The sequence below is a fragment of the Herpailurus yagouaroundi genome, unplaced genomic scaffold (assembly GCF_014898765.1).
Source record: "Herpailurus yagouaroundi ecotype Mexico unplaced genomic scaffold, PumYag 142, whole genome shotgun sequence".
In the NCBI taxonomy this organism is placed as follows: domain Eukaryota; kingdom Metazoa; phylum Chordata; class Mammalia; order Carnivora; family Felidae; genus Herpailurus; species Herpailurus yagouaroundi.
The window spans coordinates 56,693,465-56,709,155 of NW_024412397.1; the positions used below are offsets into that span (position 1 = coordinate 56,693,465).

General features: G+C 44.2%; 1 protein-coding gene across 2 annotated transcripts in view; it reads right to left on the reverse strand.

Moving 5' to 3' along the window:
* Window positions 1–9,759: 9,759 nt before the first annotated feature.
* L3MBTL4 (L3MBTL histone methyl-lysine binding protein 4) overlaps window positions 9,760–15,691 on the reverse strand; it is a 359,374-nt gene continuing 353,442 nt past the window's right edge. The window contains exons 17-18 of one of the 2 annotated variants that reach the window (XM_040479355.1): window positions 13,932–13,994; window positions 9,760–11,366 (exon numbers count right to left, since the gene is read on the reverse strand). In XM_040479355.1, coding sequence (XP_040335289.1) covers window positions 11,199–11,366; window positions 13,932–13,994 — 231 coding nt within the window. In that variant the 3' untranslated portion in view covers window positions 9,760–11,198. Of the gene's footprint in view, window positions 11,367–12,117; window positions 12,304–13,931; window positions 13,995–15,691 lie in introns of those variants that run through there. The other variant, XM_040479359.1, reaches the window with a different exon arrangement.

Here is a 15,691-nt window from a genome sequence, read left to right on the forward strand (position 1 = left end):
ATGGTCTCTGTGCTGTGTGTGAAGCCTACTTAAAAAATAAAAATAAAAAATAAAGTTACCTGGAAACAGGACCTTGTGAAAACTGTAGATATGGGGGGACGATCCACAAGAAGCTATAAAGTTTACCTCTAGACAGCAGAAGTGAAGCGTAAGGAGTTAAACCAGAGATTTAGTTTTTATTTTATAAATATAAATTTGATTTTTTTTCAGTAGGGGTACATATTACTTATGGTTAAAATGGTAGTTGTTCATTTTGAAAGAACATTTCCTATTATGTAGAGTGGTGATTGCTAACTCTCAGGGTTCATTAGAATCATGGGGGAGCTTAAATAAAACACCAGTGTTCAAACTGCACCTCTAGATTCGAATTCAGTTGGTCTGGGGTAGGGCCCAGCCATTGGTATTTTTAGAAAAGCTTCCAGTGATTATTATGTTCAGCCAGGGCTAACAGCCACTGATGTGGAGTATCCTATGGCAGTGCTTTGAAACTTGTGGTTATAACCCCTTGGGCATGAAATCAATTTTATTTTATTTTAAAAAAGTTTTTTTAATGTTTATTTATTTTTGAGACAGAGCATGAACAGGGGAGGGTCAGAGAGAGGGAGACACAGAATCTGAAATCCAGGCTCTGAGCTGTCAGCACAGTGCCCGACGTGGGGCTTGAACTCACGGACCTCGAGATCATGACCTGAGCTGAAGACGGCCGCTTAACCGACTGAGCCACCCAGGCGCCCCATGAAATCAATTTTAATGGGTTAGGACAAGCATCCAAAAAAATATAAATGAACAGAAACAAGTTGTGTGTGTGTGTGTGTGAGTGTGCGCGCGCGCGCGTGTGTGTGTGTGTGTGTGCACGTACAGGCTAGGTTGTGGTCTAGCCATGTCTCTTTCTGTGGGATGCAGTCAAAAAAATCAGAAAGCCTGAGTGGCTCAGTCAGTTAAGCAGCTGACTCCAGATTTGGGCTCAGGTCATGACATCACAGTTCGTGGATTTGAGACCTGCGTCAGGCTCTGTGCTGACGGCACGGAGTCTCCTTGGGATTCTCTCTCTCCCTCTCCCTCTGCCCCTTCCCTGCTCTCACGCTCACTCTCTCAAAATAAATAAATAAACATTTCAAAAAAATCAGAAAGCCCCTACCTTGTGTGACTCAAACATTTCAGACCTTCTGAAACACTTTATCAGAATTTGTGAAAGTCTTTTATAGTTCAAAAACTAAATTGTAATTGTGAATTTGTTTGTTTATGTAATCAATTATTCATTTATTATAATTCAAAGATGAAAATGACCTGTGTCACTGCTTGTGCTTATATGATGAGCACAGTGTCTGACTTAAATAGATGCTCAGTAAATGTATGATTATTGAGTGAGTGAATGATTAAATTATTAGATAATTTATTAGATAATTAATCAGAAAGCATTTAGATAATGCTTTCTCTAGTTTTCCCTAGAGTTCTTTTTATAAACTAGTTTTGTTTCTTTCTTCCCACCACCAGGGTCTTAATTATGTAATTACTCTAGGTGGAATAAGCCAAGAATTTTTACTCGTGGATGGACATCGCAAGGTCAAAAACAACCAAGGTGGGGCTTCCCTCTTTGCTGACATACTCAGCCAAGTGAGGAATATGCTTAGTTTGGATTAGGCCATACTGATTCTGGTCACATCCATGTTATCACAGATCACATTGACCTGGGTCCCTTCCTATGACCTAAGATACTCATGAAAGATAGAACCAGAAAGAATGTGGCTGACCCAGGGTGTTTCCATTTGAAACAAGTTAGGTCGTTGACAGTTCCCAGATTAAAAGTAAAATCTTCGGGAAAAAATTTCAATTCAACACACAACCGACTTTATGTAGCTGAGTAATTTTTTGAGTTACCAGAATCTTAGCCCTTAATTTTCACTTAATCACATGACAAGTATCTCTGGTTACTTCTTGTTAATTGCTACTTAGATTCTGTGGGGGTGGGGTGGAAGGTCCAGAAGTTTGGAAATTTGGTAACGGATTACTTAATTGCTAACATCACACTGGTACAACAAAATAATAGTCACACTTTTGAGCCAGCCAGTTAGCATTATGCAGCCTGGGGCAAGGTGCTGAAGGAAACACAAAGAAGTCTCGGAGTTGCCTAAACCATTGATGATAATTGTAAGTGAGGGAGAAACTCAGACTGGGGAGAAAGGAAATTAAATAGGCCAGACAGAGAAGTCTTCAAATAACTAGACATGGGGGACATCAAACATAGGAAATGCAATAGAAGAACTCAAGCAACACTCTTAAGCCTGAACACCGGATTCTAATTTGCCTAACACCTCTTCATTAGATGCTTGTTTTGGGTACCATTTTACAAACCATTAACAAAATAACAGTCCCTGGGAATTGTCTTCAGGATAGCGGGCCCACCATGTTCCTTCTGGAGAGGCATCACGGGGCTGCACGACTCGGTGGTTTTCTGGGCTATTTCCACCTCAGGTCCCGCAGATCACTTTTTCGAGACTTGACAGCGACAGAGAGCCAGTACATCTATGGCATCGTTAACTTTTTGCAGAAATGAGCCATAGGTCAGAGTGACAATAGCTGGCTTCTAAAGGACCATGTGGGGATGAGGAGAGGAATTTCATGAAGCAAACAGCTGTGAATGCACATGGAGATAAAGATGGGGGGGGCAGGGGAGCAAAATTCATAGTAGAGGCAAAACTTGACAATTTCAGAGTTAAGAACCTATGGAGATAGATTAAAACGGGGGGAATAGTCTAGAAAACGGAAGGCTGACGGGTAACTTCATTAGGGTCTTCAAAAATATATGAAAGATGATTTTGTAGGAACAGGAGATGCCATAACTAAAGTTGGAGTAATTGAAGCCAGGTCTGAAAAAATACATCTTTTTTCTTCTTTATTTCTTCAACAAATACTGAGCATCTCTTATACACCATCCAGCTGTTAAATATTAAATTCTATTTACCCAATGTGTGTAAGGCTCTGTGCATGCACTGAGAGTGGTAGAAAATTCCATAGGACATCATTCTTCTCTTCAAGGGGCTATCATGAAAGAGATTGTATAATTGTTTTTACTAGGGATTTTTGGAAATAGAACAATAAAGATGACTATAATCACATGATCCAAATATTCAAGTCATGTTCTATTTATCTGCTACTTTATTTTCAGAATCTCATCAAGGTTGAGAAAGCTATGACCTTGCTTCTAAAGTGTATGTAATTATCTATTTTCTACAGAGAAACGGGAAATGAGGGCAAAATGGATTTGTGGGAACAAAACACTTTTCATCAGCTTAAGATCGGTACAAAAAATGGAGTATGTAACGTCAAGTTTAAGGTTTTTAAATTTTTTTTTTCAACGTTTTTTTATTTATTTTTGGGACAGAGAGAGACAGAGCATGAACGGGGGAGGGGCAGAGAGAGAGGGAGACACAGAATCGGAAACAGGCTCCAGGCTCTGAGCCATCAGCCCAGAGCCCGACGCGGGGCTCGAACTCCCGGACCGCGAGATCGTGACCTGGCTGAAGTCAGACGCCTAACCGACTGCGCCACCCAGGCACCCCTTTACTGTTTACTTCTGAAGGCAGAAGGACTATTCTGACGGTCTGTACAGAATTCAGATTGAATTGTGAAGTAAGTTTCTGTCAGCCCAAGTCTGCTAAGACTATACGAATGACCCTTCGAGTTGCAAATAGCTACCCAGATGTGCAAAATTCGTCTTTTCCGCAACAGTTCACAAATAGTAGCCTGCCCTTGACAGGCTAGTATAGACTTTTCAGTTTAAGAGTACTTACTTGTCTAGAGATGATTGATAGATAGACAGATTGATGTTAGATAGATAGATAGATAAGATAGATGTCAGACAGATAGATAGACAATCACTTTTCCTCAAATTGTGCATCCTCTAAGGCTGATAATTTTCAAATTAACATGCACCAAACTGATTAAATCGAAAATTTTGCCCCTTGGGGACATCTAAAACAGTTGTAAGGCAGGACCTATTCTAGGTCCTTCGTGTTGACTCACAAAAGGTGTCAAGTCGTTCCACCTTTTTATCAGACACCTTTCATCAATTTGTTGTCCCTTTTTGTTCAGTAGCATACTTGTGAATCACATTATTAACCTTAGCTATCCTATTGGAGGGCTTGAGAATTATTAGTTGGATAATTTTCTCAGGTGGCAGGATTACCAAGCATAGCAATGCAAAAATATATTCATATTTAAAATTCTTATGTATGCATAATAAATATTAGAATGCCACTGAGCTAAAATTAATGAGTCTGTATTTAAAGCAGGGCAGTATTTAAAATTACCCGCCTGATGACTATTTTCACTTAATCACATTATAAGTATCTCTGATTACTTCTTGTTAATTACTAATTAGAATCTGAGGTGGGGGGGAGAAGAAATTTGGAAATTTGGTAACAGATTACTTAATTGCTATCATCAAACTGGTACTCAAAATAATATTCACACTCTTGAGCCAGCCAGTTAGCATTATACAGAGAGACACCTCTGTGTGGAGGATTGTTCTAGGTCCCACGGGGGAGATGTGAGAATATCTCTGCAGTTTACAACAGCAGAGCAAGAACAAAGGTTTGGAAAGAATTGAAGCAACACCTGGGTCTGTGCAGGTACGTGTCATGTGAATCATACACGTAAATGCCAGGGGATTTCACCCAGTGATACCACCTGCTCATATTGTTTGTAAGATCTGGGGGCCAGCAAGATCGTATTTCCATTACACAAGACCCAGACTTTTCTCTCTTTATCCCCTCCTATTTATCTGCATATTTTTCTGCTTGTGGTTGGTTGTCTGTCCCTTAAATTTCAGCCACACAAAAGCAGAGCTTTTTATTTATTTGTCCACAGATGCTTTCCAAATGCTAATAGTGCCTGGGATATAGTGAGCTCTCGATAAATATGTGTTGAATGGATGAGTTTAATAATTTCCACAATGGACAAAGATGAGGACATCTGGTCATGTGAATTTGCTGATTCATTTGAAGACAATTTTTGAACCAATATGGAGGTATATCTGTGCCATTGTTTCTTCTACTAGAGTTAACTTTTTAGCCCAAAAGGCAATGGGGTAAATCTCTGTGGAGGAAGGGCAATCTCAGCTTCCATTCTTTTTTAATATTAAATATAATTTATTGCCAAAGTGATTTCCATACAACACCCAGTGCTTAATCCCAACAGGAGCCCTCCTCAGGTTTCAAACGAATACTAACAACAGCATGTGAAAAGCAAATATATTCTTTAAGAATAATAATAAAAAGGGGGGAAATTGTCAGCTGGCTCTTCTGGAGGCTAACTTTGCAATTTGGTTGAAAAATGAAAAAAAAAATTCAATCACCAACAGCATGTAACCCGTTGGAGTGAGTTTCCTTTTAATAAACTAATTTTTGACTGGTTTGACCCTTTTTGTTGGAGAGGCCAGGCCAAATGAAATTTGAATTGCTCCTTGTTGAAAAAACAAAACAAAACAATACAAAACAAATTCCCCACCACCTTCTGAAGCAAACTGTTAGAGCAGATCCTAACCCCAAATCATGGAACAATTTATAGAGAAACAGCCGCCTCCATAGAAGTGGAAGACACGTACTCTCCATCCATCCACAACTGGCGATGAAGCGAGTCTTTTGGGAACAGATCCTGTTAACACACTTTTATTTTGTAAAAATGCAACTGAGTTAATATCAACCAGTAGTTCTTGATGTTTTTTTTTCCTTCTAAAAGACCTTTGAGGCCCCAGTATCTCCCAGTAAAATACAGGCTCCTGTATTTCCAAAGAGTCCCCGTGTGTATTTAATACAATTGCTATCAGTCGTGGTTCAACATTTGTGACAAATCCATTGTGGGAACATCTGGGTTTACCTGGGATTCCCCAGCACCTTGTGTTCCTCAGGCATCAATTTGCCTTGTTGTCTAGATTCCTCAATCGAAGGGAACACAGTCTAATTTCAAATCGAAGCCAATGGGAAATTGATGGGTGTTGCTTTGTAGGCAAAACCTTACACAGCTAGTCTGATCTCATGAAATAGAACCATTAGGAGAAAAACTCAATAGTTTAAAGTCTCATATTTCTCCTACCTTTTGCTTTTTGATTTCTTTTTAATGGTAGTTGTTACTTTTTTTTCCCTACAACCCTTTTCCCTGAACTTTCTCCCCCTCTGAATCATTCCCATGGGCATGATTGGGATGTTACAGCTTTGCCCCTCAACGTTCTGGAGTCTCCAAGGGATGTGCCCTTATCCAATGTGCCCATGGTCCTCAGCTGACATCACTCAAGAACTGAGACTTGGACGCCTGAGCAGCTCAGTTGTTAAGCATCTGACTTCAGCTCAGGTCATGATCTCATGGTTAGTGAGTTCGAGTCCCACATCAGGTGAGTTTAAGCCTCATTTCCAGTGAGCATGAGCCCCGCTTTGGGTGAGCCCCATTTCTCTCTCTCTCCCTCTCTCTCACTCTTTCTTTCTGCCCCTCATGGGATTCTTTCTATCTCTTCCTCTCTCTCTACCCCTTGCTCTCTTGCGCCTTCTCTCTCTTTCTCTCTCTCTCAATGAAAGAAAGAAAGAAAGAAAGAAAGAAAGAAAGAAAGAAAGAAGAACTGAGTCTTCACAGCTGCCCTTCACCCTCCACACTTGCCTGTGCATCCCAGCCTGGGCACTCGGGCACTGGGCGCTTGGGTACTGGGCACTTGAGCACCAGGCACTTGATGGTGGCAGCTGAGCTGTGTTTTATTGATCACTGGATTCAAAATCCATCCTTTGCCTGAAAGGGATCTCTGGTGCAAAGTCTTGGGAGCAGGTGATCTCCGTGAGAAACCAAGTTGTGATCAGCAATTCACCGGAGCGCTCAGTGAGCACGTTCGCGTGTGTAACTCGGGAGTTTGAGCTGCTCAGTGTTCTTGAGGTCTTCCCAGCTGCATTTTTAAGGACTTGGGCTGTTGCAGCCTTTGGCTACGGCTACAAACTGAAGGGTGGGGAGAAACGGGAGACTGGGAGAATATAACAAGTATATCATTTTGAAGAAAGGTTTTTTTCTGAATATATTATTCATTAATATATTTATTCATAGGAAGAATATATTTAAAAGGATTCTGAATATTCAAGAATCTATTAACAAATATATTTTTCATGAATATATTTATAAGGAGAATAAGAGGAACTCATGAAGAATGTATTTTTGAATATTAAGGATATATTCATAGGAACACTTCATATTCGAGAATATATTTTTCAGCTCTGGGAGTTGCAGAGACAAATGGAATATTCTTTAAAATAATATGAAACAAAATGTAATGCAGTGAAAACTCAGTATTTCAAAAGGAATGTGCAAATGTGGCAAGTCGGTCATTTGCTGGGTGGTTAAGAAACATTTCTGGATCAGGAGTCAGACTTCAGGATTCAAGCCCAGATCTCACTCCAGAGCCCAAGTATTTCCCCCTATATTTCCCTGCCTCCAATGGCACTCAACAGGAGATCCACAAAGATAACTCGATCAGGAAATCCCAGGGATGTTCAAAAGTCGGCACGCAGCAAGGGTCAGAGGTCACAACTCAGAGCCCTGGGTTAACAGGAGTCAGTCTTCCATGCTGTCACTCTTGGAATCTGTTTAGGACTGGGGTTATCCAAGGTCAGGATCTAATCACAGTCTGGGAGAAAAGAGGTGTTCGGAGCTGATTAAGGAGAGATTTTTCTTGGGGGGAATGTGGGTTGTTGGAAGTTAACAGAAATTTATTTTGGTGAAAAAGTAGCCAAAATGAAAAGCATTCAAAGACTGTGGTCTCAGAAGTCCTAAGCTCCCTCAGCATACTTGCTAATGATCTAATTTCCAGCCCCACGATGTGTACTTATGGTGTGTTATACAAATGGTCCTTTAGGGGGACTCTAACTAATAACCTAGAAGTTTGTATTTCTTGAAGCCCTATTGGCAATATTTTGCTTTGTCTTCGGCTCACTCGTATTGAAGGTGGGAATCAGAAAAGAGGAGAGTAAGAGGCTAAGAGTGGCATCTGGGGGCAGTGGAGGCTTTCAAACCATCTGGGGCATTTCTGGATGCTTCCTGACTCCTGCGGGTGGTGGGATCCTCCTGGCGGAAAGATTTCAACTCTAAGGTTTCCAGCCCGTCTGGAGAGCATGGGAAGGAATTGATTGGAGTCAAAGCTGGACATGGTAGGGCTGAGTCAGGGCAATCGAGGTCGCCCTGCGATCATCCTGGGGTCTGCCCCACATGCTTCTGGGCCCCCTCACACATACACACACCGTGAGCCTCTCGGGGTCCTCAGGACTGACGCAAACTTCAGGAGTTTGTGTGTGGGGATTCCTGGAAGAATGCTCGAGAATCAGATTGCTGTTGCTACCGTTTTCCTGACCCTTACTTAATGGCTACTGTCCGGTGTCAGGCACCTTAGGTGTGTTATGTCTGCTACATTCACACACACACATCCACAAAATCAAATTAAAAAAATAAATCCCTCAAGGTAGGCATTAGTTTCTTTTTACAGACAAATTACGCCTACTTGGGACGTTACGGAGGTGGGATTTTGAAGTCGAATTTGATGGACTCTCCTCATTCACTGGTGCAACAAATCACTTACTGTGGGCCGGTGAAGTGCCAGGGACTACATCAAGTGCTAGGAGTAGTGACGAACAAGGCTGCCGCAGGCTCTGCCCTCACAGACCGTCTAGATTAGTGGGGAGAAACACGCAAGTGGTAACGACAGCCAGCGAGGAGCGACATGATGGGGAGGTGCGCTGCAGTGGGGTCTTCCCAGGTGGAAGAGAGGCGGAGAGAACATCTCAGGCAGAGGGAGCAGCATAGGCAAAGCTGAGAGGCCCAGTAGGAGGGTGAGTCTGGAGAGGGAAAGGAGTTCAGGGTAGGTGCAGCGGGAGGGAAGCGCTGTGCCCAGGGAAGGTGGGGCGAGGTGTGAAAGACGGCAGCGTGCGGGACCAGCACGGACCCGCTGGGGAGCTGACCCGGACCCGGTGGTCTCCACCTTCAGCGAGTTCGTGTTGGCAGGAGAATCTGTAACACAGAAATGGACAGAGTCGGACGTTTGGGTTTCCTGGCTTGGGCAGCTACTCTGCTGATATGCTATTGTTCACTCAGGCGAGGATACTAGGGTGAGGCCATCTGAGTTCCTTTCGAGTATGACAGGGTGAAGGTATCGGGTGACAAGCCGGGTGTCCGGCAGGTGGCTACGTACCTGGATAGAGCTCTGCCTGATCACACTGTCATTTAGGAACACAACGTTTCAACTCTCATTTGGCTTGGTGTTGTCTGTTCTGTTAGATCCTTGTGTTGAAATGACAAGTATTAAATATGTGAAACACATAGGGGCACCTGGGTAGCTCAGTTGGTTGGGTATCCGACTCCTCGTTTTGGCTCAGGTCATGATCTCGTCAGTGAGATTGAGCCCCGCCTCGGGCTCTGTGCCAACATTGTGGAGCCCGCTTGGGATTTTCTCTCTGACTGTACCCCAACCCCCCCCCAACTCTCAAAAGAAATAAATAAACATTAAAAAAAAATACATGAAACATGCATCTCGTGTCTTCCATGGAGCCTACACAACGAGCAATTGTGAGATTCTTTTTAATTTAAAAAACTCCACTTTAACTTCTCATTAGCAGCTGAGTTTGCTTCCCTAAGGAAGCCTATCCCAAGTACTCAAAAAAGGCTGACTTCTTTGGTGGCTAATGCAAAGGTTGTGGCATGGGAACAGGTGATAGCAACATATTCATTAAGGCAGTGATGTGGGGGGTTTACTCTTTATCTGTTTATTCTCATTTAAAATATATTAAATTTTAACACAGCAGAAGCAGGAATTGTACGTGGCAGTCTAAAAATTAAAACACACACACACACACACAAAGCAGAAAACAAAAAGCAAACAAAACTCCATAGAAAACAAAAATTGACATGAACTAATAATATATTAAAATTCCATTTAGGTAAAGGTCTGAAAAATGTCACGCGTGCACACCTCTTACAGAAGATTTTTTTTTTCTTCAGTGCGCTACTGTTTGAGAATCTCCAAGCTGAATCAACTTTCTTCAACCGTGAGATTCTTAATGAGGCAAATGGGTGTGGTCTGTTTCTTGTCTCCTCCTCCCGCCCCCCAGGAAACAATGGACCTCCAGTTCCACGGGGGCATATGCAGCTGACTGTGGGTGTAGGAAAGTTGGTGACTGTCTTTCGAAGCTGGAGTCTCAGATATAGTCACTTTGCACGAAACAAGTCAGGTCTGACTAGAAATCAGAATTGTTCAAACGACTCACAGCTACCAAGCTCCCTACTTTAGAGATGTTGCCTTTCAGTGCTGTGACTCTACAAAGATATAACCCAGCTGCACACCTGCTCAGAGAGAGCGCGGGGCCAATCCTCCTGAGGCCTCCTCGGAGTGGAAGCCAGGAGGGTTTGGGGCGGGAGGGTAGCTGGCCCACGAGCCTGTGTCAGGGGCAGGGCGGGTCTCCCTGTGCCCCCAAAGAGAGCCTGCCACGCACTGCTAGCAGGCACGGGTCCTTGGGATGGTCCGATCAGCTTCCGCTAAATGCCCAGGCTGAGTGTTCTGGTGCTCCTGGGCTCGTTGCGGGAGACACTGGGAGTGCCAACAAGAAACGATTCATGGGACAAAAAGGAGAATTAATGAATCGTGAAAACATGTGCTTATTATTATTATTTTTTTAAAGATTCACACTTTCCTGAGTAAAGTACACAAAAATCCCACATGAAGTCTTTTTAAAGCACCAGGCCTCTACCTCTTAGACTCACTGCACCCAGATGGCAAATCTGGGCCAAGCTCAGATGTTCTGGTGAGAATATTAACAGTGTATTGGGAATGCTGTTTTTCTTCATATTTTACCACTTGAGAGTTTCATGCTTGAAAAATGGGAAATGGTGAAGGAGAAAGCTGAAATGTGTATGCGTGGGCTTCTTTGGTCTGTTCGTTGCACCACATCGGAGCTGAAAGGACCCCGCAGACGATAAAGATGTTCCTAAACCACATGTGGGCCTCTGCGTCCTTGGCATTGGCTCAGCCGTCAAAACCCTCTGAACATCTCAACCACGACCACTTTAAAAGGTCCAAACTAAATATGGATATGACCATGGGGATATTAAAATCAAATTAACGTAGGCCAATCTTATTGCTGGGAGAACAGGTCCTGGTGCCCTGGCCAGTTCAGGCGGTGTGTTTATCCTCTGGCTTCTTGGCCTGAGAGAGAATCTTCTTCAGTGAGGTCCTGGGAATTCCTGAACATGAGGATAGAATTGTAAATTTTCAGTGCTGGACCCAGCTTGATCTTCATCACCTTGACGATGTCTGCCTGTGTCAGAAGCAGGAAGGCTTTGCCATCGATCTGCTGCAAGTAAAGAAACATCGTTTACCCTCTGGGAACTTTTGGGTGCTGAGCTGTGTGACACCGAACGGTTTTGGCCTCCCTGCAGAGCTCTCCAACGACAGAGAAAGACGGCACCCTCTCCCACGGGGTCCCAACGTCCGCCCTGCTCTGTGCTATTGCCCGAAACTCTGTTGAATATGAATTCAAGATACACTCACGGTTGCCAGGTTAAATTTCTGCTGTTATGTTTCAAAAATCTTGTCCTGAATTTATATAAAGAAACTTAAAAATAGCCTGCTTTCATTCACCAAGTAAATCTCCAGGAATTTTCCCCAAGAGAACCGAGTTGCAATGTGTACATTCTAGTGTTATTTATTGGAAACAACCCAGCATTTCAAAAATGGCAGAAGCACATAAATTCTGGTATCGCCTCGGCTGGGGGACCAGGCAGCCACCGAAATTCACGTCTCAATGAAACACTTAATGATTGAGCAAAGTTTTCATCCATGGTTAAGTGACAAAGCATGACATGATGACATAGAAAGATCTTAGCTTTAACCCGTAAAATTAAACATGCACGACCACATGTATACACATACACAATGAAAATATCTGAAGTCTTTATGCCACACGTTAAGCAAAGTTAGATTTTTCTGGTGGAATAGTGGTTTGATTTTTGCTTTCTCCTTTGAACTTTCCTGCATTAAATTTTTTTTTATAATAAATGCTATAAGCAGAAATACATACAAAATAAATGTTTTATTTATTAACTTTTAAGACATCGTGGTCTGACATGTAACAGCTTTCCCAAGATTCATAGGATGGTGAGTGACCCCCATGCAGGCTTTTCCCACAGCAGACTGGGATCTGCTCTCAGAGTTGGAGTCGAAGGGACTGTGGGCGTGTCCGGCACCCACATCAGCTGTTTACAGAAACTGGCGCAGAAAGGTTGCTGGTTCTAGACCCAAGAAGACAGAATGAAAGGTTTTTCTACGGTAACACCCTTCCCTGAACCTAGCACTGTGGTTCTAACCCTTTTTTTTTTTTTTAATTTTTTTTTCAACGTTTTTTATTTATTTTTGGGACAGAGAGAGATAGAGCATGAATGGGGGAGGGGCAGAGAGAGAGAGGGAGACACGGAATCGGAAACAGCTAACCCTTTTTAATTAACAGTACAAACTCGCAGTGTCAATGTCTCACTGAGGAAGTAGGGATTCCCCCAGGGACCCCGGTTTTGAAATCCAAGTTTAAAATGTAAGTGACAGGCTAAAGTTTTAAAGTTTTAAGGAAGTGTTAAAAGGCTTCCTGTGCATTTATGATAACGTCTGTTGAAGAATCATCCATTTAGAGAACAGAATACCTGGATCACTTTGCTAGGCACTGAAACATACTAATCCTAATCTTTAAAGGTCTCCTCGAGGAAGTCTGTGTTTTACAGAAGAGGGATGAGACAGGTTAAGTGATCTGCCCATCGAGGGACTGCTGGTCATAAAAGCCCGGCGGGAGCAATTTGACCTGCAACTTGACCTGTGGACAAGGTGGGTCTTCGGCATTGCTTAATGCAGGGATCGACCCCTATGTGCAAGGCCAGCCCAACCACACCCGAGACCTGCTGGTTGAATCTCATGTTTCCACTGGCAGCTACCCACACTGCTACCATACTGCCCTCTACCATGATGCACAGTTACTGGGGAGGCCCGGCTCAGGGGGGTCCAGGACCGAGAGTATTTTCCCTGATCCATTCATGCCCTGACCTCTACAGAGGGGGGGATGTGCTACAAACTGGAGTCTCTAGAAGTGTGGTTTTCTTGGAGACTTCTGGAGCCATGATGGCGGCTCTGGAATCACCCAGATAGAGGCCGGGATCTGACTGCCCTTTTCTTGCTGTGCCTCAGCTTCTTCATAGGTTCTTGTGAGGACCCAAGAACAGCGGTTATAAAGTGCTTGGCACAGGGTCCAGCACAGGGCAAGCCTGCGATAAACAATAACCACCATATCTGCACTATTATTCTGTAGCTTGTCTCTTCTGGGGTCCCTAGAGCTATGGCTACTAATTCCAGGAGAAACATTAAGCAGTTTGGTACATTCCCAACCACCAGGGGGGTAGGAAGCAGAAGCCCCATGGAAGGATTTTGTGGCCTCTCTGCATTCTTCTTGGAGCAGGTGCAGAGCGGGGATGTACAGGAAGGTCCCACTCTCACCTCGGAGTAGACAAATCCTCTCCCCTCCCTGGGAGGGGGTTCATGGCGGGAATCCTTCCTCCTCAGTGGGACCTAAAGTTATCATGGTAGGGCCTTCACAACGCATGTTAGGATTAAGTAATTGACATGTTCATTTATTCTTCCAGCAAACTGTCTACTTCTTGAGCACACTGTACGGGCCAAGCACCATAGCATTCTGCGCCAAAGCCCAGCTGAACGTAAGCAGGTCAAAGGGCCTGGGCCTGATGGCACCACTGGGCTCCTCCCTGCCCGGACCCCTTTATCTTGCCTACCCAGCCTGTTCTTATTTGCACATATGTAGATGAAAACAAAGCACTTCTGGGTCCAGAAGTATGGAAATATATACAATTTTTGCATTTCTTACCTCTTTCTTGAAGCACTTGGCGTGTTCTTCACAGCCCAGAAGAGACTGTACAAACTCAGCCACCTACAGTGCAAGATGAAAAGCCTGACTTAAAACATGCACCTGAAATAATTTCTTGGGTTGTAGTAATTCCATGTTTGAGTAAAATAGACTTCAAATCCCTCAAACGCTCAGGATTTAAATAGTAACTATCAAGTCACATTAGCATTTGCCAGCTCAGAAGTTAGACCAGCCCCCGCCAGTATCTCTTCTAGCCTCTTATTTCCAGGCTGACCTACATCGGGTTATAGTTACAATGACAATGACAGCCTCCTTTTGTGCAGCGCTGGCATTCTGGAACCTGCTTTCCTCTGATCCTCCTGTCCTGTCAGGGAAGGCAGGAGGGAGTGGCCTTGTGTGTAGCAGTCTTTGCGGTGACTGTCAAGGATGAGGACCTGCCCATCTGGCCCTTGGGCAGCCCTGAGGCCCCATCTATCTGCATCTTACCTGTGCCCAGACAGCAACAGGGACTCAAGGGATCTATGCTGAGTGAGTTCCCTCATCAGGGACAATGAGGCTGAAGCCCGAGGAAGTTGAATGACTTACTGGAGGTCACACATGGCGGGGAAGTACCCCGGACATTTTGGAAATCAGGTTTTTGGACTCCAGACCAAATCACTCTCTTCAACTTCATTTCCCACTCTTTTCCCCTCCCTCCCCAGCTACATATGCCCCCAGCTCCTTTTAATTAGAGAGACCCTTGGCTATAAGCACAGGAAGCTACTGAGTTTTCCCAGTTGGTGCTTTCAGGGAGCTGAGCCACCAAACATAATAAAGTGTAGACTCTCAACGACCAAAATGGCAAGAGGATTCTGGCCACCCTGGCAAGGTCTGGCATGGTTGCAGCACAGGGTGAAAGTCATGCCAGAAGGCAATAGTAATGAAACCTGGGAGGTAATGTGTATAAGAGGAATGGCCTTGCTTTCTGTTTTTAATTTTTGGCTGTCTCGTGCTGACTGAATTGTGTGCATTTGACACTTCTCTCCCCGTCTGATGGAAAAGGCCCACAAGAAGACGGGAGCTCAGGGCCTTGTATCAACACAGTCTATAACCCACGAGCCCTAGGAGTCCCCAGCCCCCTGCAGGGAGATGACAGTGACACTGACCCTCCCCATACTTTGCAGAAGAGAACATCGTGGCGTTGGCGATCTCCGGCTTACAGGGCGGCCAGGAACCAACACCCACAGGGCAAACCCAGGGCCTGACACCTGTATGCACACCCTCGACTCATGGCTATAGTTAATCTAATGCGTAGATTTCAGAACATCTTTTTCAGGCCAATCAGCATGTTGGTGTCTGCTTTACTCACCTCTGATGCTGCAAGTATGTTTTATCATGAGTCATTTACAGTCATCCTTCTAAAGTGCAGGATGATGAGAATTAAAACAACAACAAAAAAGATCTTCCCAAACCAGCCGGAACGCTGCCACACAATGGCATCCTCAAGCCCCAGAAGCACCTGGGAGGCATTCCGGTTCTGAGCTGCTTCACTGGAGCTCCCGGTGCTCCACTCAGCCAGGAAGCTGAGCTTCTCTGTTGAGTTAATATGATTTGCCCTTCTTAGGTGGATACAAAGCATGGAGCTGAGGAAAGCCCTGGAATGCTGCCGGTCCAGCTGCAGAGACACAGTCACTGGGGCAGGTGACAGCAGGGGCTCAGAGAGTTTGTAGGGCCTGGGATGCTGCGTGGCGGGCATAGGCCCCTTATTCCCTGAGCTGCTC